Below are 27,534 nucleotides of genomic sequence, written 5' to 3' on the forward strand. Positions count from 1 at the left end.
TGACCACAGGATGCTGCAGTTATGGTCCTTCTCTCCCTGACTCCATTTCATTTCCATACCCAGGTGACAGGACAACCAATGTGTTCAAAAGTGGTGGGAGATAAGATTTTAGTAAACATGGAAGACTAAGTGAAAAAGGTAGGTAGGTAGGTAAAGGGCTATCTTGGGGACAATGAAGACCTGAACGGTTCCAAGAGTTCTTCTCTGTTGTCAGAGAAGGTAAAAAACTGTCAAGATAGGAGGACTTAAACTAACTTCGTTAGTTTGCTCTCACAAACAAATCGCCGTCAAGTGATTTGTTTTTTTGCGAAGTGAATCTTGCCTGCCATTAGGCTAAGCGTTGTCATCCGGCTGGTGGATCTCAGATTGTCCTCCCGGGTCGCTCTAGCTGTCGTCTCTATGGTTCGGGGGACGCGTCGGGTCGCGGCAGGCCCGGCCCCGCTGGTGCGCGTGCGCGATCCCAGCGCGTGCCCGGCCTCCGGCAACTGCCCCGGCCGCCGGGTGGGAGGGGTGGGTCTGGGAGCGTTGCGGCGGCGGTGGCCGCGGACCCTGCGCGCAGGGCAGTCCTCCTCCGCCGCCTCAGATGATGGGTCCCGAGGATGCCGGAGCCTGCTCGGGAAGGAACGCCGAGCTGCTCCCAGTCCCGGGGCCCATGGGTCAGGAGGGGAAGACTGTCCCGGCCACCGGCGGCTTTAGTGGAGGCGCCGTCGCCGCGGAGCCGCCCGCGGAGGCTGGAGAGGAGGAGGCGCCGCCGCCGCAGCACCTCCTGCAGCGGTACCTCGAGGCGGCCGCGGGCCCGCTGCAGCCCGGGCTCGGTGGGGCGGAGGCGGCAGCCGTGCTCGCGACGCGCGGCTCAGGCATGACCAACGGAGACTCGGGCTTTTTGCTGCGCCAGGACCGTCGCGGCCCAGAGGAGGCGCGTCGCCTCCGAACCTGCGGCCGTTCCTGCCTGCGGGAGCCCGCGGACGAGGGCGTGGACGGTGCGGGTGGCCTGGACGACTGGGCCGCGCCGCTTGAGGACCCGCTGCGGAGCTGCTGCCTGACGGCCGGGGACACTGATGACCCGGACCCCACAGCCGCTACCTCTGTCGGCAGGGCCGTCGGGAGCGCGGAGCCCAGCCTCGGCCTCCCCGACGCTCGCTTCGGCTCTCGGAACACGTTCGAGGTGAGCCGCCGTCAGAGCGCCGGCGACCTCCTGCCATCGGCGGGGCCGTCCGCACCCTTGCCAGCGGCAGAGCAGGGTCCCGGGGGCACCACGGCTCGGGCTCGACGGAGCGGTGGCTTCGCGGATTTCTTCGCCAGGTATCCCACTGGCCGCGCGAGGGGTTTGGGTGGGGCCGGCAACGGGCTGCCTTCCAGCGTACGGGAATGGGAACGTAGGGACTCAGCTTTGATCTGTCGCTATGGAAGAGGTACCGGATGGCTTTGTGAGCTCCGGGCCTGGAGCCAGTCTTGGTGTTACTCTGTCCCCAGGAAGCATTGGGCTTCCAGGTCTGACCGGCCTCCTAATGCTATACATTCAGTTTCTTCATCTGGAACATCAGATATCCACTGCCCTATTATTTTTTGCAATTGTACTGCTAGGATTTGGACTGGGTGGGCGGCAGTGTATTCCTACAGGTGTGGTGTAGAACTCTGCGAAGTTTATTTGCTTGGAGTCTAAGCCCATTCCATTAGTTTGGGGATTCGAGATTTAAAAAAAAAAATTAATTCCACACTTATTTTGTGTTGGTGTGTGTGTGTGTGTGTGTGTGTGTGTGTGTGTGTATGTGTATGTGCATGCGTGCATATAGCCTTGCGTGGAGGTCAAACAATCTTTGAGCTCTTACCCTCCCATTCTCTGGATACAGGGGATTCAACTCAAGTCAAGTCTGCCTTTATTCGTTATTTTTCGGACTTAGTTTGGGAATTCTTAAATTCAGAAATGATTCTCTCTCTTTTTTTTTCTTCCTTTTTTGATTTTTGTGGGCTGGTCTTGAACTCACTGAGATACGCTTGTTTCTGGCTCCCAAGTGCTAATATTAAAGGCATATGCCGCCATGCTGGGCTCAGAAATGATTACTTTTTATAGTATCTGTTTTAGTTGCTTTTATTAAAACTCATTCCTTATCAGGAGTACACACTATTAATACCAGAAGGATGAGGCAGGAAGATTACCATGAGTTTGGGGGCAGCCTACTAGCTATTAGATCTACTAGTAGATCAGCCAGGGTTTTGTAGCAAGATCTTGTCTTAAAACAAAACAAAACAAAATAAAACAAAACAGGCAGGCAGTTTTGTGCTTAGAATCAGATGCCAGCCTTTTAGCTCAGATTACTATAGCACTTTGGGAAATTAGGAGATCCTTCTACTTATCTCAGATAGGCTCCATCACTCTATCAACTTCAAAACCCTCTAACCCCATTGTTAATTGAACCCAGGGACGCACAGAGAGTAGCCTACCTGTGGAGTTACATCCTCAGCAACTTTGTGTGGAGTGTGTGTGTTGGGGGTGGGAATTGACTCACTTTCATGTGAATTTTTATGTTGGGGAGCATGTATTTTGTGGATATGGACTGTTGGAACACTGTAATTATCTGGAAAGACTTCATTCTCCCCCATATCCCATCAAGAAGGTCCTATTAATGTTGTTGAGGCTGGCCTTAAAACCCCCTTCCACCTTGTCTCAGTTGGGATTTTCCTCAGCTCCTAACCATTGCTGGGGTAACTTTAATTTTTAGTGATGTTTTATCTGTGATTAACATTCTTGAAGTTAAGTCATGATGCTGGACTTTGCAGATTCCAGATCGAGGTTTTTCTGGCTTAATAGGGATAGGGAAGTCGTGACAGAACACTGCAGATTCCTGAAAAGCAAGTGTCTTTCAGGTAGATTTCGACTCAGGGTTTTTGTTGTTGTTGTTGGTGGTGGTTTATCTTGAGGCAAATAAAATATCTCCAACTTGTAAAATCTTTCACAGTTTTCCTTGTTTTTATTTATTTCCAGATTTTAAGCTATAACCTGAAGTAGGAGAAACACTTTTCTTCCCCCCCCCCCCAGGGACGCACATAAGAGCGGTGAGGGAGGAAGGGGACACCTGCCTAGCCAGCCAGATCAGCCGAATCAACCCTGGCGATCAGTGGGGTGACAGATTGCCCTCACATCCGAAACACTTTCTTTTAATACAGCTTCATTGTAGCCCAGGTGTGCCTTGACTTGCCCAAGTAGCTGACCAAGATGGACCTTGACCTTTCTATCTTGTCACTACTCTCTAGGATTGGAGGCTTTTGTTAACAAGTCTGGTGTATACTGTGCTGGGCATCAAATCCAGTGCTTCATGCACACAAGGCAAGCCCCTTTACAAGCTGAGCCACAGTCCCAGCTCCAGCTGTCCCCAGCATTGCTGGTTTAGAAAGTTAAACAGTTAATGTGCCTGTTTGTACACAGTGAGCTACATTTTATATTGTCGTATGTGTTTCTTACTCGTCTTTCTATTTTAGTATTTCCTACTTTTCCTGCTTGTATAAATTTACAAATATAAAGTTTCTTAAATCAAGAACAGAAAAATCCTGATTTTATATTAGATTATGGGATTAAATAAATAGAAATGAGATCTACATTTGTGCCTGTATTTGCAAATATGTATTTAGTTATATTGCTGCTGTTGTTTTACTTTAGTTTAGTTGCTTTTTTTTTTTTTTTTTTTTGAGATGGTTATCAGTATAGCCCAGGCTGGCCTGGAACTCTCTATGTGGCTCAGGCAGGTTTCAAACTTTTGATTTTTCTGCCTTGGTCTCTTAAGTACTAGGATTACAGGTAGGAACTACTTGCAAAAATATTTTTAAATCTTTCAGTGATAGTATTATACAAGGCCTCAGAGTGACTTAAGTATATGTGTTTTGACACCTTGTAGCATTTTTGTTGAACTATATCTGTCTTGGTCAGGTGTCAGGTGGCTTTGGACATGAAAGGGCTTTGGAGATCACCAATCCTACTAGTGTACCCTGAGTGCTTGCTTGGTGCCAAGCATTGAGAATAGACAAGATTTAGACTATATTGTCTCTCATTTGGCTAGTAGAGGAAAACAGATACATAGATCTATCTATACTGCAATTTGTGAACCAATTTGTATTAGGAGCTTTCATCCTATTAGCTGCAGGCAGAAGTTTTTAATCAAATTTTGAACTTTCTTTAACCTTTCATATAGCTAGATTTTGTTCATATGACTACATTATTCATATATCAGAGAACTGGGTTGTTCTTTTCAGCTGTGTATGTATGCCTGTGATATGCATGTTTGCTTCTTTGCGAGTTCACATGTATGTGGATTGTCTTCCTCAGTCACTCTTTACCTTAATATATTGAGGCAGTCTCTTAGTGAGCCCAGATTCACTCACATGGCTAGTCTGACGAGCTAGCCTGACCTAGGAGTTCCCTATCTCAGCTTCCCAATTGTGGGGAATGCAGTCAGGCTACCACAGCTCTGCAGCCTTTTGTGTATTCCTAGGATATGAACGCATGTCCTCACACTCGTGAGATGTGCTTTCCTACAGTCAGGCTACCACAGCTCTGCAGCCTTTTGTTTTGTTTTGTTTTGTTTTTTGAGATAGGGTTTCTCTGTGTAGCCCTGGCTGTCCTGGAACTCACTCTGTAGACCAGGCTAGCCTCAAACTCAGAAATCCGCCTGCCTCTGCCTCCCAAGTGCTGGGATTAAAGGCTTGCGCCACCACTGCCGCCCGGCGCTCTGCAGCCTTTTGTGTGTTCCAGGGATATGAACTCATGCCCTCACACTTGTGAGATGTGCTTTCCTGGATGAGCCATCTCCCTGTCCCAAATAACTGGGCTTAAATATTAACAAACAAATCCACAAAATGTAGGTACTTGAAAGCCAATTTCTTTTTTTAAGTGTCTGAAGTTTTTACATTAATTAATTGAGTGGGTGAGGGTACATGTGGGTGTCTGGTTGCCAAGATGCATGTCAAGGTTCTAGACATCATGGCTTTCTTTGTTTTGGATAGAGCAAAGTGAGGAACATTTTTCCCCTTGGTATTTACCTTAGGCGCATTTTGGCCATCTTAAAGGCAGGTACTGTGACATTCATCTCTGAGCATTCAGCATCTAACATTGGTATGAATAACCCATTCAAATTGGGTTAAATTGGCTACTTTCATGTCTCTTCTTTACTGTTTCCTGAAGTGTGTAATTGTGACCAAATTTTCAATCCTTAAGCAAAATAATCAGTAAGTACCCATAGTCCTAGCAACTCAAAAATTATTTATTGTTGTTATTGTTATTATTATTGCCTGTGTACAGTTGTCAATTGCGGTTCCTGCTGAGGGTTACCTTTGGAATCAGCTTGTTTTTAAATGGATTCTTATTCTTTGGAATACCTTGTTCCTACTTCATTCTCTAGATGAAGGAGCTCGCTATTTAAAGAAGACTGCTCAGCTGGCTAGTAGTAACCGTTGTTAGGGATCTGCATTTTCTTTGCATTGGGTTGCTACTTGTTTGATACTGTTCTGTTCTACCTCTTCGTGGTGGTTTGAATATGCTTGGCCCAGAGAGTGACACTATTAGGAGGTGTGGCCTTGTAGGAGGAAGTATGTCACTGTGGTCACTGGAGAGGGTGAGCTTTGAGACCCTCCTCCTAGCTGCCTAATGCCAGTCTTCTCCAGACTGCCTTTGGAACAAGATGTGGAGCTCTGAGCTCTTCCAGCAGTCCGTCTGCCTGGATAATGCTGTGCTTCCCACCTTGATAATAATGGACTGGGTCTCTGAATCTGTAAGTCAGCTCTGACTAAATGTGTTTTTTAAGAGTTGGCTTGGTCATGGTGTCTCAACCCCTAAGACACTCTTCATCCTCTTTGTTTCTCTCTTTTACCTTTTACTACTTTTTCCTCTTAACTTGACAAAAGTCTATAACAAACATTTTAAAAGTAGCTTCATAGTAGGCATGACAGTTTTTCCAGTACTGGGGAAAATGAGGCAGGAGAATTGCTGTGAATTAGAGGCTAACTTGATTTATAGACTGAGACCTTGACTCAAAAAAGCAAAACAAACAAAAAAAGCTTTATCCTTGTTTTAATTCAACGGTGGGAAGAATTTTGCCACTACTACTCTGTGTATACCAACTCAGCAGCGAGAAGTAAAAACAACTTTTAATTTTTTCATTTTAAAAATAATTTTGATATAGGGTCTTGGGCTACCTTGGAAATTGCTCTGTAAATGAGGACTGCCTCAAATAATTCATCTTAATTCTGTAAAGTGAATTATTTATTCTAGCCTATATGAAAGACACAAATCTTGATATTTTATTTGTAAGCCATAAGCCTAGATTGGGCAGGTTTTCTGCTATTCTAATTTACATCTAAGCATGTGTCCCTTGTTACTTGCTGTTTGAGTCTCATCTGGGCGGCCTTTTTGCTCTATCAGTTTGTCCTCAGGACACACTTTTCCTGGGCATGGGCATGTGGTCCATCTCCTCTCATCGTGGCCTCCTCTCTCTCTGTCTTCTTTCTTCTTCTCTCCCCACCTCCCGTCTCTCCTCAGACCCCTCACTTGTTCCTCAAGTTCTGCCTTTCTCATTCCATTGCCCAATCACAGGCTCTAACCTTTTATTAACCAATTAACTTTAAATTGGGGAGCAAGGTTTACACAACAAAGGCCAGTGTACATGAGAATTCTCTTATCTGTGGGCAACCAGATACTGGGGTTCAGAATTTAATTTTTGTATACATACCATCTGACCAACCCCCAATACCTGGTCCCCTTACTTCTACTTCCTACGTGGCATGGCTATACCACCAGGTCCAGTGTTCATTTGTTATTGTCTAGTTACCCACCCCCAACCATCCACCCACCCATCCATCCACCCACCCATCCATCCACCCATCCATCCACCCACCCATCCATCCATCCACCCATCCATCCATCCATCCATCCACCCACCCATCCATCCACCCACCCATCCATCCACCCATCCATCCACCCACCCATCCATCCATCCACCCATCCATCCATCCATCCATCCACCCATCCATCCATCCATCCATCCATCCATCTATTGTGGGGTCTCACTCTGTAGTTCAAAGTTTACTAGAACTCAGTATATAGCCAATGCTGGTCTTGAACTCATAGGTCATCCCTCTTGTTTCAGCCTCCCAAGTTACAGAGATTATAGACATGAGCCACACTCTTAAAGGAATGAAAACCTTTTTAATGTCAGCTGGACTTTTTTCTTCAAAGATCTCAAGAATCTGTGCCCCATCCACCCTTCTTCACTTTTCTCTTTCTTTTTAAATGTTTTTTGAAGGTTTATTTATTTTGTTTTATGTGTGGGAGTGTTTTACCTGCATAGAAGTATATGTACCACATGGGTGCCTTGTACCTGTAGAAGTCAGAAGGCAGTGAATGGCTGATCACATGGGACTGCAGTTATAGATAGTAAGTTGTGAAGCCATTATGTGGGTTCTAGGAACTGAACCTGAGTCTGCTGTAAGAATCTGGTGCTAGAGAAATGGTTCAGTGGTTAAAAGCACTGGCTGACCTTCCAGAGGATCTAGGTTCAATTCCTAGCATGATGGCTCACAATTATCTCCAGTTTCAGGGGATTCAACAATCTCCTCTGGCTTCTGCAGGCACCAAGCATAAATATGGTTCATGGTGCACATATATACAAGTAGGTGTACCACTTATATACATAACAAAAAAAAATAGAAACAAAGCCATCAAGCACTCTAAACTGCTGAGCCATCTCTTTGGCCCCCATTTTTTGTTTCTTAAAAACCAAGTATCTTTAGGCTGTTTTTGTGGGTCTTTCAAACAAACCCTTTCTTGCTTTCAAACACAAACGGCTTCATTTTGCACATGCAGTAATAGACCTCAAATATTTACAAAATATTATAGATATGGACTGAATTAAAAAGGATCTGAAAAATGCTGGTTTTGTTTTTGTTTTTTCTAGACAGGGTTTTTCTCTGTAACCCTGGCTGTCCTGGAACTTACCCTGTAGGCAAAGCTGGCTTTGAACTCACAGAGATCCATTCACCTCTGTTCCTGAGCCCTAGCATTAAAGGCGTATACTACTACTGTCCAGCTGTCTGGGTTTTTCCCCTCATCTTTAAAATAAGAATGTTGCCGGAGATGTGCTAGGAACCACTTTGTTTGGCTCTAAGATTTCTGTTGAAGATGTGAGATTTGTTTTGTAATGCCCACCTTAGCATAATCATGTTAAACACCAGCTCTCTCTGTTCTGTTTCTTAGATGTAGACCATATAAAGCAGCATCTACTTGTGTAGGCTTAGTTGGCCTCAAACTGCAGATCTTGTCTAGCTCTGAAATTATAGACATTTGCTACCTTCTCACTTTAGATCTGTTTTTTTCTACTGTAATTTCTTTGGAGATGTGTATGTTACAGAGAAATAGTATCTCTGAAACCTAACCAACTTAATGAAAAAGACTAGGGTAGTTTTTTTGTATTGCCTTGGGAAGCATTACAGTTTGTATAAATGTATTTATATGTGTGATTAGGTGGATGTTGGACTGGATTCTTATACAGTGAAATGAGATTTAAAAAATCCAAAAAGAAACAAAAAGGGGATGTTGAGAAAGATTAAAATATTTTTATCTTTTTTTAGGGAACATATTAATATAGACAGGTAAAGCCAAATTTTTAGCTTAATTATAAAATTAAGCTAAAATTTTAACTTGGCTTACTTACACTTTTGATACTGTGTTGTCAGGGGAAGTTTTAGGGAAAGAGCAGAAACATTTGGAAACTTTAAGGCAGTGCATCTGTTACCATCTCTAATGTATTCAGAAAGGCAAAGAGAAGTCTTTTCTGAAGCTGCTGTTCCTCCCAGGTTCTCAGCAACTCTGTGAGCTCCATGAAACGCCATCCCAGATGGTATTGTTGGAGAGTTGCTTGATACTTATTGCTGAGATTCCTTTTTCTTCTCTCTGTGGGGATGAGTGGGTAGAGGGGTGTGTGTGTGTGTGTGTTAATTCATTTGCTCATGCACTTGCCTGTGGAGGCTAGGAGGTTTGTATCAGATGTCTTTTTCTATCCCTTGATTATGATTATTTTCTTTCTTTGTTTAAGACAGGGTCTCTCGGGGTCACTCTTGGGTAGGCTGGATGGCCAGAAAGTCACAATCTGTCCCTTCTCAGTAGTGGTTTGGGTATCTGAACTCAGGTCGTATGCTTGGGCATAGTTTACTGACTTTCTGTCACCACTGACTAACTTAATTTTTTTTTTTTTAATTTTTTATTTTGTGTATGTGTTCATGCAAATGCCATGGAGTATGTGTGGTGATCAAAGGACAGCTTTTGAGACTGAGTCATCTCCTCAGCTCCTGCAGTGGGTCTTTTTTTTTTTTTTTTTTAAGATTTATTTATTCATTTTATGTATATGAGTACACTATAGCTCTCTCCAGACACACCAGAAGAGGGCATCAGATCCTATTACAGATGGCTGTGAGCCACTATGTAGTTGCTGGGAATTGAACTCAGGACATTTGGAAGAGCAGTCCGTGCCCTTAACCGCTGAGCGGTCTCTCTAGCCCTCCTGAAGTGGTTCTTAAGTTTAAGTTTTTAAAATTACTCGGAGGGAGACTTATCAAAAGTGAATTGTTTTGTTTCTAAGTGAAGACTTCTGGATTCAGTAGAGTGTAAAAGGAATCTCCCCAGAATCTGAATTTTAACAAGCTTGTACCGAAGCCTCCACTGCTGTGATCATGGTGGTTCTTGGACAGTCATTACTGAAAAGCTAATGCTTCACCTAGGTGACCGATGGACTGGTCTCCCTGGGTGGTAACTGAATGAAAATACAGCACACAGCGCACAGTACTTCTTTGATTTAAAGCTTGGTCAGATCTGCTTATTGTTATAAACAGAGGGCCATAGAGACAGATGGAGAAATCCAAAGCACAGCATTTTACAAGCTTGAAGATTCCTGTCTGTGGAGTTAATCTCCACTTTCTTTTAATCAATGGGAAGAGTCTGTTATTTATGCTACTTAGACTGTGTTTGTCTGTTTTAGGAAAAGCTTTTAGCTCGGAAAATCTTCCTGGGTTCCCTGATGCAGCAGCATTTTGTACTGTTTTTGCAGAGTATCAAGAAGCATGTTAATTTCCCTCCCTTCTGAGGTTCTGCACAGACCATGGCTCATATCCCACTGAAATGTGCTGCTTCAGCCTTCCTTGAACTCATTTTTGTGGCTAAGAGGGGGAAACCCATGTGACTGTCTGGTTTTTCAGCAAACTCTTTCCTGCAATTAAGAGAAGTTTACCTTAGGAAACCAAGCTAGCTACTTTAGAGTGAACTTGATAATCATGTGTTTAACTTACCCCTGAATTTGGCTTTTCAATTCCTTTTTTATTCGAATTTCATGTTGGGTATTTTTGTGTGTGTGTTAAAAAATATTTCTATCTGCGTTTCCCCTAACCCCACATAGATTAAAACATTTTAAATTTGGAACTGAGCATGATAGTTTTTAAAAATTTTATTTATTCACTTTACACTATCATATCAGCTCCCCCTCCTCCTAGTCTCCCCCTCTTGCAGCTCCTTTTCCCCATTGCCCCCTCCCCTTCTCATCTGAGAAGGAGGAGCCCCTGTATCACTCCCACCCCCATTCCTCTCCCAGCACCTTCCACACATCAGTCACTGCAGGACTAGGTACATCCTCTCACACTGAGGCCAGACAAAGCAGCAGCTAGGGGAACAGGATCCACAGGCAGGCAGCAGGGTCAGGTAAGACCAGCTCCAGTTGAGGGACCTGAAAAAACTAGATAGTTTTAAAATCAAATTATTTCTCTTCCTCCCTCCTTCCCTCCTTCCCTCTCTCCCTCAGTTCTTTCATTTCTCCATCCTCCACCCCACCCCCACCCGAATCCCAAGATAGGATTTTCTTGTGTAGCCCTGTCTGTCCAGGAACTTGCTTTGTAGACCAGGCTGGCCTGGAACTCAGAGATCTGCCTGCCTCTGCCTCCAGAGTGCTGGGATTAAAGGCATGTGCCCACACCGTTTGGCTACTGTTTTCTTATATTTCCTCAAATACTGTAATACACGAGTGCCTCATCCATCAGATTTCCAAATTTGGTTTTCATCCAGACTTCAGTCAACTAGAAGCAATTCTTTTCTTACTGTCTCTGAAAAAAAAAAAACAATACAACAACAACAACAACAAAACATGTTCAAGAACTGTAATGGCTTGTGGGGGTGGGGGTGGTGAGGAGGAAGCAGGCTTTAGATTATAAAATAAAACAAAGCTAATTGCTTTGTTTCTACACTCTTGTTACTCAGGAGTGAGAAGATGAAAGCTGGGAGGCATGAAGTGTGATTGCAAGTGTGAGTTTCTAGGGAGTAAATGTGAAGAGGTTTATAGAGCTCAAGGCTTGCTGGGAAGAGGGAATGCTAGGTGGGTGGGAATTAGCCTCTGATAGTAATCCAGCTAGTACCTAAACCTGTGGCACTCAGGGGGCAACTCTTTCTAGTCTTCAGGTAGTTTCTTTTAATTTCTTCATTCTTTCAAAGCTTTTTTTAAAAAAAAATTAAATGTAGAGTCTTACTGTGTAGCTTGGCTGGCCTGGAACTCACTGCATAGACCACGATGGCCTCAAACTCACCGTGAGCCACTCGCCTCTGCCTCCTGAGCTGAGGTTCACGGTGTGCAGCACTGTCAGTTTAGTTTAGGCTCCACGGGCTGATGTGGGTAAATCTGAAGATTACAGAGTACATGTATGAGGGGTTAGAGAGATGACTCACCAGGTAAGAGCCATTTGCTGTTTCTGCAAAGGACTTGCCTTTGGTTCCCAGTACCCACAGGGTGGCTCACAACCATCTGTAACCTCAGTTTTAGGGGGTTTCAGAGTTTATTCTGGCCCCTGGAGGGACTAAGCACACACATTTGCACATATATACATGCAGGCAAAACACTTATACACATAAAGTAAAAATAAATTTTTTTAAAAAAGTACATATTTGAGGGCTAGTGAGATGACTCAGCGGTTAAGAACACTGACTGCTCAGGTTCTAAGTTCAATTCCCAGCAACCACATGGTAGCTCATGACCGTCTACAAAGGGATCTGATGCCCTCTTGTGGCGTGTAGGTGTACATGCAGAGCACGCCTACATTTAAAATAAATTATAAATAAATAAGAGTACGCATTCAAAAAATTAATTGAAAAATTAAGACAACCAGGTGTGACACTCTACACTTTTGTAGTCTCTGCACTACAGAGGGATGGAAGAAGGAGGGCCAAGAGTTCAAGGTTAGCCTAGCTACATAGCAAGTTCAAAGCCAGCCAGTGCTACCAGAGACCCTGTCTCCAAAGCAAACAAACAAAAGTAAGATAAATGCTATACAGTTTTATACAGCATATTCTTACTTGAGTTCCAGAGCTAGAAAAGGAACATTTCTCTCACTAACTTTAACTCTATCAAACGGTATTTAAACCTCTCTTACTCATGAGGAAAAAATTCATTGTTTATTATCAAAACATGCTGTGGAGAAATTTAATTCTAAAGTAGTTATGAAACTTTCAAATATGTAAGGTTCACATCTTAACAGTTTCTATATTCTGTTTTTCACTGTAGTGACCTTTAAAAATAGTATAGAGAGTTCCACTGAAGAATGAAATTTAAATTGCTTTTTTTTTTTTTTTTAAACTTTCATGGTCCACTAACTTCCTACCTCCATCTGACTGTTACAAGTTTGTGCTTGTGTGCATGGACTCTAGGATAGGCCATAAAGCATATGTGGATGTCAGAGAACTCCCTGGGCAAGTCAGTTCTCTTGCTCCATCGTTCTGGTCCTGCAGATCAAGCTAAAGTCATCAGGCTCGGTAGTAAACGCCCTTACCCCACTAAGTGACTTTTGTTTTTGTTTTTTTTTAGACAAGTTTTTCGACTCACAGAGATCCATTTGCCTCTGCCTCCCAGTGTGAGGTTTAAGGGCCTGCACCAGCACACCTGACCCCAATTGACTTTACTCTGTCAGTATTACTGAGAATTAAAGAGACAGCTAATGTTGGGAAATAAGGGATTTGCTATTCGGAACTGGGTATTAATTCCAAAATTTTCTATCTAAAGATGAATATTTTGTCATTCTTGTACAGAATAATCAGCATAATAAAGATACACTTGTAGGATGATACCTGTCTTTGTAATGTAATTCCCAAAGCACAAAAATATGGTCAGGAATACTATATAGGGATTGGTTTTCAAAACAGGCACATCTGGGTGTGGTAGTGGTACCGTTAGAGCCAACTATTTGGGAGGCTGAGGCAGGAGGATCTCTAAATTGGCCAGAAGGACACAGTAAGAGCTCATCTTAAACACAACAACCAAACAAAACAAAAAGTAAAGCCAGTACTGTCTTGTAGCTCCAGTAACTCAGAACTGTCCTGTGTGAAGGATAGCCATTATAACATGCTTTGGGTCAAATGATAGCCAGTCACTTACTACAGCAAGGAGCTAAGACTCTTTTGTTTTTATTAATATCATTGAAACACTCGCAATTTAGTTGTTCATTTCATAGATGGACACCACCATATAGAAAATACAAGATTTCTTTGATTATAGTTGGAATTTTACCTAACTTATCACACATGAGCAAAATATCAATGAGACCCAGCAATACCAACAACAGCAGAGCTTGTGGAGGGAGGAGAGGTTTGAGGGTATACTGACAACTTACTTACTCCATTTGAATTGTTTCAACCTGAGTTTGGTTTCTCAAGGCAGCCTGCCAAAGGTATCATTACAACATTCTTTATGTTGAAGCACAATATTATAGTTTTGATATGCATTCTAGAACTTCAGAAAACAAGTAAGTTCCTTGTAGGACTTGTTTGGGTGAAATTGGATCTAGCCAAATAGTTCAGGCTAGCTTGGAACTTCGACCAGTTGAGTCCTGCAATTTTGGATATGCCCTACCATGCCTAACCAACACGCATAGTTCTTATAAGCTAGTGTGCAATTGTCTTATTGTTTATTTGTTCAACAGATTTTATTGGGGCCTATTATATACACTGTGCATTAGGAAACTAGATAAAACATTTTATTTAAAAACTTAAGGGCAGGGCCATGGTGGTACATACTTTTAATCTCAGAACAAGGAGGCAGAGACAGGCAGATCTCTGTGAGTTCAAGGGCAGCCTGGTCTACAAGGCAAGTTCCAGGACAGCTAGAGCTACACAAAGAAACTAGGACTCAAAAAGAAAAAAAATACTTGCTGGGCAGTGGTTGCGCACACCTTTAATCCCAGCAGTTGGGAGGCAGAGGCAGGCAGATTTCTGAGTTCGAGGCCAGCCTGGTCTACAGAGTGAGTTCCAGGACAGCCAAGGGCTACACAGAGAAACCCTGTCTTGAAAAAACAAACAAACAACAACAACAACAACAACAACAACAAAACCCTTAATGGCAGGACTGATGAGATGGCTCAGTTGGTAAAGTGCCTGCTACTCAAGAGTTCTGATACCCAGCACCAATATAAAACCTCAGGACTGTGGGAGGCGGACATAGTTCCCTGGGATTCTCTGCTTATCGAGCCTAGTGGAATGGGTAAGCTCTAAGTGCAGTAAGAGACCCTGTCTCAAAAATAATGTGAAGAGTGACTGAGGAAGAAATCCAGCATCAGTCCCTGTTTTTACATAACACACACCCTAACAACAAGATAATCAATATCCTATAAAATCAGTATTTAAAATATTCCCCGATTAGGTTATAGCAGCTTCAAGGCAACAGAGATTAACTTTGGAGTAAGAAATGTGGAAATTCTTCACTAAGAGCAAGCTTGACTTTTTACTAGATGACAAGGACTGGATTGGAATGAGGCTGTCAGCGATACAGACAAATAGCAGCATGTACAGAATTACACATGAAATAGTACAAAGCCTTTTGTTTTGTACAGCACAATACTCATCTGTATGGTTGGCCCTAAGGTGCATGAAGTAATGTGAAAACCAGAACCACACAGGTAAGAACTAAATTGATATGACCAAGTAAGTTGAATCTATTCTATGAGGATGGCTGTAGTACATGGAACAGCTTTTCCTCAGTCTTGGGCCTCCACTCTCCAGTGAACAAAGGCAACTTTTATTAGTGTTAATAATTTTGAGTTGGGAAGAAGGGGACAAAGGGTCTCATATAGCTCAGCTGACTTCATCTTGGAGCTGAGGACATGTTGATCTTTTGCCGCCTCTTCCTCAGCACAGACTACAGATGTGTAGCGCCATATTGGCTTCATGTGCTGCTGGGGTTCAGCCCTGGGCTCCATGCAAGCATTCTGCCAACTGAGCCAGAGGCCTAGGATCCTCCTTCTTAAAAACAACAACAAGACAAACAAAAGCTAACCATGCTTAGGATTGTGTTCCAGAGTAAGAACTTGTAGCAGACTGGCAGGTATTTTGGGACTTGAGAAACCAAGGACTAGAGATAGCTAAAGTAGGGAGAGGTGCTGGTTGGGATTAGTGAAGTGTAGTGTAGGTTAATGTAAGTAATAGTAAGACTTTCAGGTTTTGTCAGAAGGGATAGCTGATAAACTGGGACATACATTTATGTCATTGGACTTTAATGAAACATAGTAAAAGTAAACTTTGAAACCCGACTTTTCTTTTAAGAAAAGTGAAATGACATGAAACTACTTGTGTGGAAAGTTAGACCTTTAGTGTATTTTGTAAGGGATTCCTTGAGTTAAGGAAGAGTCAGAGAAGCCGTTAGGCTGTTGCTATGGATGGGAAACACTAAGGGTGTAGAGTTGCCTGTACATCAGTGTGTTCCTTCTGTATGCTGCTTCATAACTAGAGTGTGATAGTTATAGCAGTTAACCAATTTTGAGAATTAGTGAGCTAAAGTCAGTGTTGAGATTTACAAACACAATTACTTGTATATATGTCTCTGTTAAGTTCTTGGAATTAAAATTTAAATTCTTCCTCTTTACATAGAAATAGATGATTGAGTTACAAACTTTTAAGTTGTGGGGGTCAGAAGAGGTAGCTCAGCAGTTAAGAGTGCTTACTTCTGCCGGGCGGTGGTGGCGCACGCCTTTAATCCCAGCACGCACTTGGGAGGCAGAGGCAGGCGGATTTCTGAGTTCGAGGCCAGCCTGGTCTCCAGGACAGCCAGGGCTATACAGAGAAACCCTGTCAAAAGAGTGCTTACTTCTCTTGTAGGGGATCCAGCTTGAGGTCTGTTCTCAGCTCCCACAGGCATCTCACAAGCATCTGTAGCTCCAGTTCCAGAGGATCTGATGCCTTCTTCTGGCCTTTGTGAGCACCAGACACTCAGCATGGTTCACAGACATTATATGCAGGCAAAACATCCATACACATAAAATAAATCAGAGTCTCTCTTGGTCTTTGTATCTCTGTGTGTATCTTTGCTTTGTATCTCTGTGTGTATCTTTGCTTCTCTGTCTGTACTGGCTAGGTTTATGCTGTCCTGACGTAAGAGTCAGTTGAGAGATGGGAACCTCAATTGAGAAAATGGCTCCATTAGATTGGGCTGTAGGCAAGTCTATAGGGCATTTTATTAATTAGTGATTGATGCTGGCAGACTAAGACCTTTGTGGGTGGGACTACCCCGGGCTTGTGGTCCTAGGTTCTATAAGAACACAGGCTGAGCAAGCTATATAGATTAAGACACAGAGAAAGCAAGACATGGAGCCAGTAAGCAGTACTCTTCCGTGACCCCTGCATTAGCTCCTGCCTTTAGGTTCTTGCTCTGTTTGAGTTCTGACCCTGACTTCATTGATGATGCCTAGAGATGTGGAAGTGTAAGACAAATAAACCCTTCCTCTCTTCATTGCTTCATTCAGTTGTGATGTTTCATTGCAGCAGTGATCATCCCAACAGTCTCTCTGTCTGTCTGTCCCCCACCCCACCCTAGAGAGATGGCTAGCAATTAAGAACATTGGTTGTTCTTTCAAGGAACCAAGTATCTATTCCTAGTATCCTCTTAGCCCAGCACAACTATAGCTCCAGCCCCACGAGAGCAGATGCACTCTTCTGTCCTCTCTGAGTTACAGGTACAAATATAGTACACAGTCACACATGCAGACAAAACACATACACATTACAAATTTTTTTTTTAAAGAGAACATATGTTAAAGGTGACTTCCTAATGTGAATACAACTAAGGTTTATTCTAGAAAGTGGAAAAAAATAATTTTTCCTTTTGCACAGTTTGTTTTGATTTTTAGAGACAGGGTTTCTCTGTATAACCCCATCTGTCCTGAAACTTGCTCTGTAAATCAGAGCTGGCTTTGAACTCAGAGATCTACCTGCCTCTGCTCCCCAAGTGCTAGGAATAAAGATGTTTGCCACCAGCACCCTGGCTCTTTTGAACTGTTTAAATGAGTGCATTTTAGCAATGTGTAGGATGGAAAAAAATGAGGAATGAAGTGAAGTGTCTAACATCTTGATAGTTGGATGGAGCACAGGAACAAGATTAGTGTAATTTAAAACAAACTTTCACAAATGCTTCTTAGGTGTGATCATGGCAAGTGACAGAATCGGAGTCATCAGTGTCTCTGGAAAGCGGTGAGGTCATTGAGTATGAGAATTATGGGAAACTCCAGATAGCTGCCTGAGAGATGATTATAAGTGCACCATTGCGTCAAAGTGTGCATTTCATTTGAGAAGGCTTGTGGCCTTCCATATTCGTGCAAACACACTGGCTATGAAAGTGTCTTACCTGTATTTATTCACTGTATGTAGTGGTGGGTTTCATACAGATACTGTCTTTTAAGTGTAGTATATTTTATCCTCTCCCCTGCATCCTTTCCCTTCGTTCAGTCTTGAGGAAGAACTTTATGTCTATTTGTGTGTCTTTGTATACCAGAGAAGGCCAGAACAGAGTCTTGGACACAGTGGAATTGGAGTTAGAGGCACTTGTAAGCTGCCCAATGTGAGCTGGGAATTTGAGTCTTCTGGAAGAGTAGGAAGCACTGTCAAACTCTGAGCCATCTTTGCAGTCCCATTTATGAAAAACCTTTGCCTTGGCTACAATATAAGGTCTCTGCCGTGCTTACTTTTTTTGGTTTTGTTTTGTTTGTTCGTTTTTTAAGACAAGGCCTAGGAATTCTGTAGACTTGGCTGGCCTTGAACTCAGAGATGTATCTGTCTTTGTCTCCTGTGGTAGGATTAAAGGCGTGCACTTTCATGCTCAGCTAAAATTCTTAAAAACAAAACAACTAGAAACCAACTTTGTAACCTAAACTGTCCTGAACTCACTAAGTGGCCTAGGGTAGCTTTAGACTCACAAGAGTCACCCTTCACCAGCTTCCCATGTGATAGGGTCACAAGCAGGAGCCCTCACACCACCTTCACAAGTGACGGTCTTCATTTCTTCACTTCCATGTTACTGTCAGTTGTGGTTGGCTGGTTGTGTCTTAAGACAGGTTCTCAAGTGTTCTATGTAGCCAGGCCGGCCTCACATTGCCTCTGTGGAGGGGGATGGTCTTGAAATCGGCATCCTCCTGCCTCCATTTCCCTCATGCTTGGATTATAGGTGTATGTTGTCATGTCTGACTGTAATTTCGCTTCTTTGACAAAGAATAAGTCATGACTTTTCCTTCTTTTTTAATGGTTCTGATCTCTGAACATAGGGTGGTTAAGTACTGTGTATTAAATTTTTTTCCTTATTCTTTTTTATTTTTTAGAATTTGTAATAGTGCCAAAGATCTAGAAACAGACTGAAAAAGAAAAATATTAGAATTAAATTTTTTTTAAGTTTCTTGCCGAAAAGTTCTTTGTGTGTGTTTAGTCCACTGAAAGTCTTTTTCAAACGAAAAATAATTGAGCCTTGGAAAGAATGCAAGCAATCTTTGTGCCAGATTTTTAATCCAAAATACTGCTGGATAACCAGTGTACTGGACTTTAAAGAGACAGTCTTTCAGGCTTCTGGGAATCAGTTATGTAGTTTCTCTAGCACGTTCGTTGTGGCCTTCTAGTCTTCAGGGAAATTTAGGATCAAAGTTCAGGAAGTTGATGTATTCTTAGCAGATCAACTTCCTGGAACAAATCATGAAGATCAAGTCACAATTTCTGATTTTTGTTGTTGTTTGAGGTCGAGTCTCTCTGCCTGGCTTGGAACTCACTGTGTTAGACCAGGCAGGCCCTGCCTCCAGCATGCTGGGATTAAAGACATGTGCCCCTACAGTTGGCCATGACTTCTGATCTTTTAAACCTGTGTCCCCCCTCCCCCCACCCCTGGACTAGTGACTACCAGAATGTGATATGTGAGATAAATGTTAATATAGATGCAAAATAACCCTAAGAGGAGTATATAAATTCATGAGATATTTATCAATTTTGGCTCAGATATTTATGCCTAAAGTTAGAAGCAGAAAAAGTGACCAGAGGCTTTGTCATCCATGTGGTAGGTAAACTGAGACAGGCAGTTGTTGGAGGTCAATGCTTAGAGCCGCCCATGGAGGGTGGGAGGTGGATCCAGATCCTGCAGGGGCTGCTGTCAATGGCAGCCAGCGATTAGAGAAGTTACTCAGCGAGACTTCTCTGAGGGAACAAAGCTTAACTTACTGGGGCTGGCACTCCCTGTGGCCAGTGCAAAAACTATGAAGTATTTTAACTCCTTGGGGTGGACAAGAAAGAGCAGGAAAGACAGAAAATTCACACACACACACACACACACACACACACACACACACACACACACGAGTGGATGAAACAAAAGGCAGAATCCAATAATTTCATATACACAAATGTATGCATACATGCCTATACATACATATATACATGCATGCATACATACGTAACTACAGACATACACATTCATACATAGAATGTTTAGAGCAACGCTCCAGCAAGCAGGCCCCAAACATGTCACACATACACATACATACACACACACAATTGGTAATGGAGCAAGCTCCAACACACACCCAGACAAGCTTTACATATACACACACATACACATAGTTGATGGGTGGAAGAAACAGTGTTCCAACTTGCACTCACACTAACTTTATGCATACACATACATATGCATAGTTGATGGATGGAAGGGACAATGTTTCAGCTCTCATTCACACTGTCTTCCTTTGTTTCACCGTTTGCTCATTTTTCCTTGTTTGTTTGGAACAAGCCTTGCCCACTCAGCTGCCCATCCTAACTCACTGTATGGAGTCTAGACTTGCGTCAGACTTAATGGTCTTTCTGCTTTAGGATCTATAGAGCTTTTACACGCCAAGCTAGCTCCCTGCTTCGTTCTAGATCCTTAGTGGTTTTCAGTATGATCATTTAATTTTCTCTCCATTAAGTTTTGTTTGTTTGCTTTTTGAGACAGGTTTTTCTACCTAGCCCTGGGCGTCATGGAACTTACTATATTCATAAGGCTGCCCTTGTCTGCTTGCTTCTGCCTCATGAGTGCCTGCACCACTACACCTGACTTTATTAAGTTTTTATAAAATTTTGTTAGATTCATTCTAAGTTAACTTACTTGTATTTTTTCTTTGTTCTTGCATCTTGCTAAATTTTACATTTCTAGCTGCTGTTGATGGACACAGAATCAAAAGCTGATTTTTGTTTTATCTGTAATTACGACTTTTGTTTCTTCCTTTCCAATCTCTCTATCATTTATTTATTTTCCTTGTCTTATTTTACTAAGTAAGAACCTTCAATATAATGGACAGGAGTAGGAATGATAACATCCTTATCTTGTTTCTGATTTCAAAACAATTTGGTTTTGACATTTTATCAAGTATAACCTATATTAAGGGCTGGAGAAACTGCTTAGCAGTTGAGAGCACTGACTTCTCTTCCAGATAATCCAGGTTTTATTCTTAGTGCCACATGGCAGCTTCCAACCATCTATAACTCCAGGCCCAGGGATTCACTTCTGGCCTCTGTAGGCACTGCTCACATTTGGTACATACGCATGCATGCTTCATGTAGACAAACCATCCAGACATGCAGGCAGATCTCTGCCTGTGTTGGTCTGCATAGTGAGTTCCAGGACAATGAGAGCTATGTGGAGAAACCCTGTTTCAAAAACCAAAACCAAACCCAAGCCAAAACACAATACAATACAACAAAACAACAAAACTAAAACCAAAACCAACAAAAAACCCAAAACTGTAGGTTTTTTTTTCTTTTAGTAAGTGTCTACCAAATTAAGTAAGTTTGCGTTAGGTCTTAACAGTTTCTGCTGTTACTAAGATGATCATACAATTTTTCTGTAAATGTGTTAAATATCAATTTACTGAAAAACATTAAAAGTATTAATAGCTTAATATTTTACTCTTCTTGCATTTAAACATTAACATTTTATTGTGTGGGGGGAGTGGGTCAATCGCACTGGCTCACACCCTTGCATTTTTTAGGCAAACCCAACTTAGTTATAAATGATTACCTTGTGGAAGATTATATTTATTTTACTACTTAGTATTTTTCATCTCTATGAAAATTGAATTAGATTGCTCTATAATTGTACTGTAACATGTAGTTTCTTTTTCTATTAGTTCATGTTGGCTTTAACAAAAAAAATAAATTATATAGCTTGATCTCATTATATAGCGGTGGTTCTCAACTTTTTTTTTTTGTTGTTGTTGTTCTCAACCTTCTTAAAGTTGTGACTCTTTAATACAGTTTCTCATGTTGTGGTGAACCCCAACCATAAAACAATTTTTGTTGCTACTTTATAATTGTAATTTTACTAAGACTGTGACTTGTAATGTAACTATCTGTTTTTTGATGGTCTTGGATGACCTCTGTGAAAGAGTCGTCCAGCTCTCAAAGGTGTTGTGACCACAGGTTGAGAGCTGCTGTTTCATAGGCTAGATGAGCCTCGACTCTAGTCCATGCTGGCCCGAGCGCAGCTGTCCTCTGGCCTTAGTCAGTCTCTGGAGTACTAGCATTGCATTTGGCAGCACCATACCTGTATTGGCCTTACAGATTTGACAGCATTGCTCTCTGTTGTTCTTCAGAGTACTTTATAAAATATTGATATAAATAGGGTGCTGGATAGATGGATGGCTCAGGAGGGAAGAATAGGTACTGCCTTTTCTGAGGACTCGAGTTTGGTTCTAGCTTCCAGGTGGGGCAGCTCACAACCTCCTGTAATGTAACAAGCTCCAGTGGATACAGTGCCCTCTTCTGGCTTCCACAGAGACTGCACATACAGATAACCCTTGCCCAGGCTCACGTGCACATATGTAATTATTATTATTATTATTATTATTATTATTATTATTTATTTATTTTTGGTTTTTCGAGACAGGGTTTCTCTGTGTAGCCCTGGCTGTCCTGGAACTCACTCTGTAGACCAGGCTGGCCTCGAACTCAGAAATCCGCCTGCCTCTGCCTCCCAAGTGCTGGGATTAAAGACATGCGCCACCACCGCCTGGCCACATATGTAATTAAAGATAAAAGAAAGCCTTAAATGAATAAATAAATAAATAAATAAAATTTTGGTGCAAATATTTTATGTTTTGAGAATTTGCTAGAATTGTCATATGATCCCTTTTGCCTGATATTTTTGAAGAGATAATTTTAACTTTTTATTAAAATGGGACCATTGACAGTTATTTTCTTTCTGTTTTTTTTTTTTTTTTTTTTTTTTTTTTTTTAAGATTTATTTATTTCATGTTATTTTGTGTATGTGAGTACACCATCACTGTCTTCAGACATACCAGAAGAGGGCATTGGATCCCATTACAGATGGTTGTGAGCCACCATGTGGTTGCTGGGAATTGAACTCAAGACCTCTGGAAGAGCAGTCAGTGCTCTTAACTGCTGAGCCGTCTCTCCAGCCCAACAGTTATTTTCTTATCTTTTGGATCTGCTGATTTCTAGTTTTCTATATTTTGCTAATGCTGTAGATTATTAGCAAATATTTATTTTAATATTAGTTTAAAACTTTTTGTTTTATCTTTTCTGGTTTTTATTCCTTTATTCCTGCCTTTTTGTTTCTGATAAATTACATTGGAAGTTGTGTCTTTCTTACCCTGAAAAAAGACCATTATGTATTTGTTTTGTTAGGCTAAGAGTCTGTAACTATGTTAATATAATGTGTGTACTGTATGTAGGCTCTACCCATTTTAAACATGGGTTTCAATGGTTATTAGTATGTTTATAGCTGTGCAAACATCACAGTGTTTTAGATATTTTTATCACACCAAAGAGATTCCTTCTTCAGTCCTAACTTCAACCTAAGGTAGCTCCTGATCTAACTTCTCACTCCACAGATTTACTTTTCCTGGATACTTTACATAAGTTGATTATATAATATGTGGTCCTTAAGTATTTGGCTTCCTTGATCTAGATTTTTTTTTGGTTGGTTTTAGTTTATCCATATAACAGTCATTTTCAGGCTGGAGAAATGGCTCAGCGGTTAAGAGCACTGACTGCTCTTCTAGAAGTCCTGAGTTCAATTCCCAGTAACCACATGGTGGCTCACAACCATCTGTAATGGGATCTGTTGCCCTCTTCTGGTGTGTCTAAAGAGAGCAACAGTGTACTCACATACATAAAATAAATAAAAACAGTCATTTTCTTGATGTATATTAGTCCCTTGTATGCATCTACCATATCACATTCTGTTTATGTATTCAATTATTGATGCCATTTAAGTACTGGGAACTGAATTCGGATCTTCTGGAAAAGCAGCAAGTGCTCTTACCACCAAGCCATCCATGCCTATACGCCTGTATGTTGAATCCCCTGGAGCTGGGGTAAACAAACAGTTGTGAGCTGCCTTGTGGGTGCTGACTTGAACCTGGATCCTCTGAAGTGCAGCCAGTGCTCAACTTCTGAAGCATATCTCCAGCCCCAGCTCACAATTTTCTATAATTCCAAGTTCTAGGGAATCTGATGCCCTCTTTTTTCTTCTGTGGACATCTGTGTACTGAGGTACACTGATTTACATGCAGGCAAAATACACATACACATAAAATAAAAATAACAGTTGCTGGGAGCTTGCCCTAGCACCAGTTCTCTCTGGAGAGCAGTGGTGGAGGTACTGGGGGGAGTGTTGAAGGTGGCAAACTTGGTTTTGTTAAGAAAAGTTGCTTACTATTTTACCATTGTTTGGCTTTCTTGGCTAAGTTATTCTGAGGCTGCAGCCCCAGGCCTCCAGGGATTAATACCCGATTGTTAAACCCCGGGTTCTTCTCAGCCCCACCTGAGGCTGGGAGTCCTCTAGCTCCCTGTCAGGTAGAGAAAGCTACACTCACAGAAAGAAATACTCACTTTAAAAACAGACTCTAATCTTTATTTCTAGGAGAAAAGAAAAGGGGAACCACATTCTAATGTCATTGAGAAAAACCTGACTATCATTGTTCTCTGTCACACTTTCTCAGGATACTTGGTCATATGATATTTCAAGCATCTTTTTTGAAAGGTTCACAAGTTCAAACATAAATTCAAATCATAAATTGAATAAGAACTTACAACAGAGATGTTTACATATATTTCTATTAAGACTAGTTATCTGATTAAACATTCATTATCGATCAGTAAATCCACAGGTCATTAAGAGCTTAAAACAATAATTCTTATGTCTTTAGTTTGCATGGTTTTGTCAAGAGGCAAATCATCTGCCTAGTGTCTCATTAGTTTTGAAGTTTTGTATAGATAAGCCGGACGGTATCTTATTTTTTGTCCTTGTACCTACAATAAATTGTTTATTCCCAGTTTGTGACCTTAGTTATCAGATAATGGTTTTACAACTGCCTAGAAGGAATGTTTTCCCTGATTGTAAATATGTTTCAAGCCTTCTCTCTATCTTAGTGCAATCAGCTAGCGACACATAAAGGTTTACAGAGCCCTCATTGCAGTCCTTCTATAGAGGGCTCAAAATTACTTGTATAAGTTTAGGAATTCTATAGAATCATTATTAGTAATTAACAAATCATCTATTTGTCTACATAGCCTTACTACAAGAGAGTACATCTTCATTGATCTGCAGATAATCTGTCCAATAGGGTGGGCTAATGCCAGGGATCATTATGCTACTTAACAACAGGAAAGACACAATAACAAGAATCAGTTCTGACATGAACTCTCTAAAAACCTTGCAATTTTAGAGTTTATCCATCACAGCCATGCAAAATGATGAGCCATCTTCAGAAAATTATTTTAACTTTTCATCTCTCTTAAATGGATTCTGACAAATAATTAAATTCAAATCTTACAATGAAACATCACTTCACATCCTTGATAATAACTGTAGTTCTAAATATTGTAATTCTCACAATGATAAATATGAGGAAAAATAAAGAGTCCTTTTATATTGCTAGTGGAATCTTAAAGGATACAACCTTTTGGAAGTGTTTGCAGGCAAAACACCAATGTACATAAAATGAAAATAAATAATAAATCATTGAAAAAAAGAGAAAGAAATGTTGTTAGCTGCTGTGTGAGTGCTGGGAACTGAACTGGGTCCTCTGGAAAGGCAGACGGTGTTGGGGTTTTTGTTTGTTTGTTTGTTTTGTTTTGTTTTGTTTTTGAGACAGGGTTTCTCTGTGTAGCCCTGGCTGTCCTGGAACTCACTGTGTAGACCAGGCTGGCCTCAAACTCAGAAATCCGCCTGCCTCTGCCTCCCAAGTGCTGGGATTAAAAGCGTGCCCTCTGCCTCCCAAGTGCTGGGATTAAAAGCGTGCGCCACCACTGCCCGGTGGCAGTCAGTGTTTTTAACCACTGATCTATCTCTCCACTCAGTGTAGTTTTAATTTACATTTTCTATTCTCTAATGCTATCAAACATTTTTACATGTAGCTTAATAGTCTTTTCTTCTTGAGACAGGATTTTATTGCATAGCCTTGGCTGTCTTAACTAGCTCTGTGGACTAGGTTGGCTACAGAGATCCCCTTGAAGAGATCTCCTTGCCTATTGTCTCCCAAGTGCTGGGATTAAAGGCATGAGCCATCACTATCTGGCTACTTAATAGTTGTAATCTAATTTGGGTAAAATGTGTAGTCAGATTTTGACCACGCACACGCATGCACATACGTCAGAATGCCAGAAGTCAACATCCAGCATATTCCTCCTTCATTCTGTCATTTTAGGGTTGGGCTATGGATAAAGTAAAGATGTATTTACTTTTATGTGCATGAGTATTTTACCCACATGTATGACTAGGTACCACATGTGTGTCTGGTGCCAACAGAGGCCAGAAGAGGTGATATGGATCTACTAGAACTGGAGTTATGAATGGGTGTAAGCTACCATGTGGGTGGCTGGGAGTCAAACCCAGGTCCTCTGCAAGAGTGACAAGTGCTCGTAACCACTGAACCAATTCTCAAGTTCCCAAAATAAAATTCTTTTTTAAAAACATGCCCACTGCCTTTAGTCCCAGCTATTGGGAGGCAGAGGTAGGTGGATCCCTGTGAGTTCAAGGTTGTACCATTCTACATAGTGAATTCCAGGACAGCCAGAGACAGAACCTGTCTCAGTCAATCAATCAATCATCCAATCAATCAATCAATCAAACAGTCAATAAGATACTCACAAAATACAAAATTATTTTGTGCACATGAGTACAGTGTTTGAGGAGGCCAGAGGATGATGGATCCCCTGGAGCTGGAGTTACAGGCAGTTGTGAACTGACTGATATGGTGCTGGGAATTGAACTTAGGTCCCCTGGAAGACTGAAGTGTACTTCAGTCTCTTCAGTGCCTCTTTTTAAACTCTTTAAACTGTCCTTGATTCAGGAAACATTCTGCCCATGTGTTAATATTTCCATTTAGCTCCTGCATTTCCCCTGATATCCTTTAGCTCTCAGTGGCTTCCTGTATTTTCTAGAGTAACGTTAGATTGATATAACATCATTAAACAATAATCTTATTGTTTCGGCTTCTTCAGAGATGGTTTCTGGATTGTTTCTCTAGATGTTTTCATAATTTGTTGTTGGGAATTATAGGCATTCTAGGTACTACGTCAAGTCTGTTCTTCCACTTAGCACTTGCTGAGTTTTGTTTGATGAAGGCTAGCATTTATTTTTACAAGCTATTTTTGCAAAGTGTATTTTTTTAATATGGCTACATGTTTCTATTCTGTGGTCTGCTAGTAACATGACAGTTTTTTCTTACACTTCTGGCTTCAAAAAGGGGGAATGCAAAGGTTCCTGCCTCATTTAGTGGTTTGATATATACCCATACAAACTGCTGTTGAGGAGAGAACTGAAGCTGATCCTGAGATATCTGTGCCAGGGCCCAGGGCACTCCCAGACCAACAGTGCACAGTGCCTTGATTTGAAGGCTGTCATCCACTCTTTTCCTAGTACTGCTCAACCTCTCCAGGAACAAAGACTACTGTCCCATTGCCACAAGAAGTGGAAGGGGCTGCTCTAGTGAATGGGACATGCTAATTGGTTTATGTATATTTCTTATGTTTAAAAAGATCAGCCATCTTCTCTATCTGGTTATTAAAAATCCCATGTGCAGTCACCAAAGGTAGCCGTTGATGTGGATACCAGGAAGTGCAGGCTGACAGGAGCCTGATCTAGCTGTCTCCTTAGAGGTCTGTCAGAGCCTGACATATACAGAGGTGGATGCTCACAGCTAACCATTGATTTGATCAATGGGTTCCCAATG

The 27,534-nt window shown here is 41.7% G+C and overlaps 1 protein-coding gene across 2 annotated transcripts in view; it reads left to right on the forward strand.

Moving 5' to 3' along the window:
• Positions 1–415: 415 nt before the first annotated feature.
• Tbc1d12 (TBC1 domain family member 12) overlaps positions 416–27,534 on the forward strand; it is a 74,579-nt gene continuing 47,460 nt past the window's right edge. Inside the window, exon 1 of one of the 2 annotated variants that reach the window (XM_034509957.2) lies at positions 416–1,302. In XM_034509957.2, coding sequence (XP_034365848.1) covers positions 584–1,302 — 719 coding nt within the window. In that variant the 5' untranslated portion in view covers positions 416–583. The remainder of the gene's footprint in view (positions 1,303–27,534) is intronic. The other variant, XM_034509949.2, reaches the window with a different exon arrangement.

This window comes from Arvicanthis niloticus, chromosome 1 (genome assembly GCF_011762505.2).
Source record: "Arvicanthis niloticus isolate mArvNil1 chromosome 1, mArvNil1.pat.X, whole genome shotgun sequence".
NCBI lineage: Eukaryota > Metazoa > Chordata > Mammalia > Rodentia > Muridae > Arvicanthis > Arvicanthis niloticus.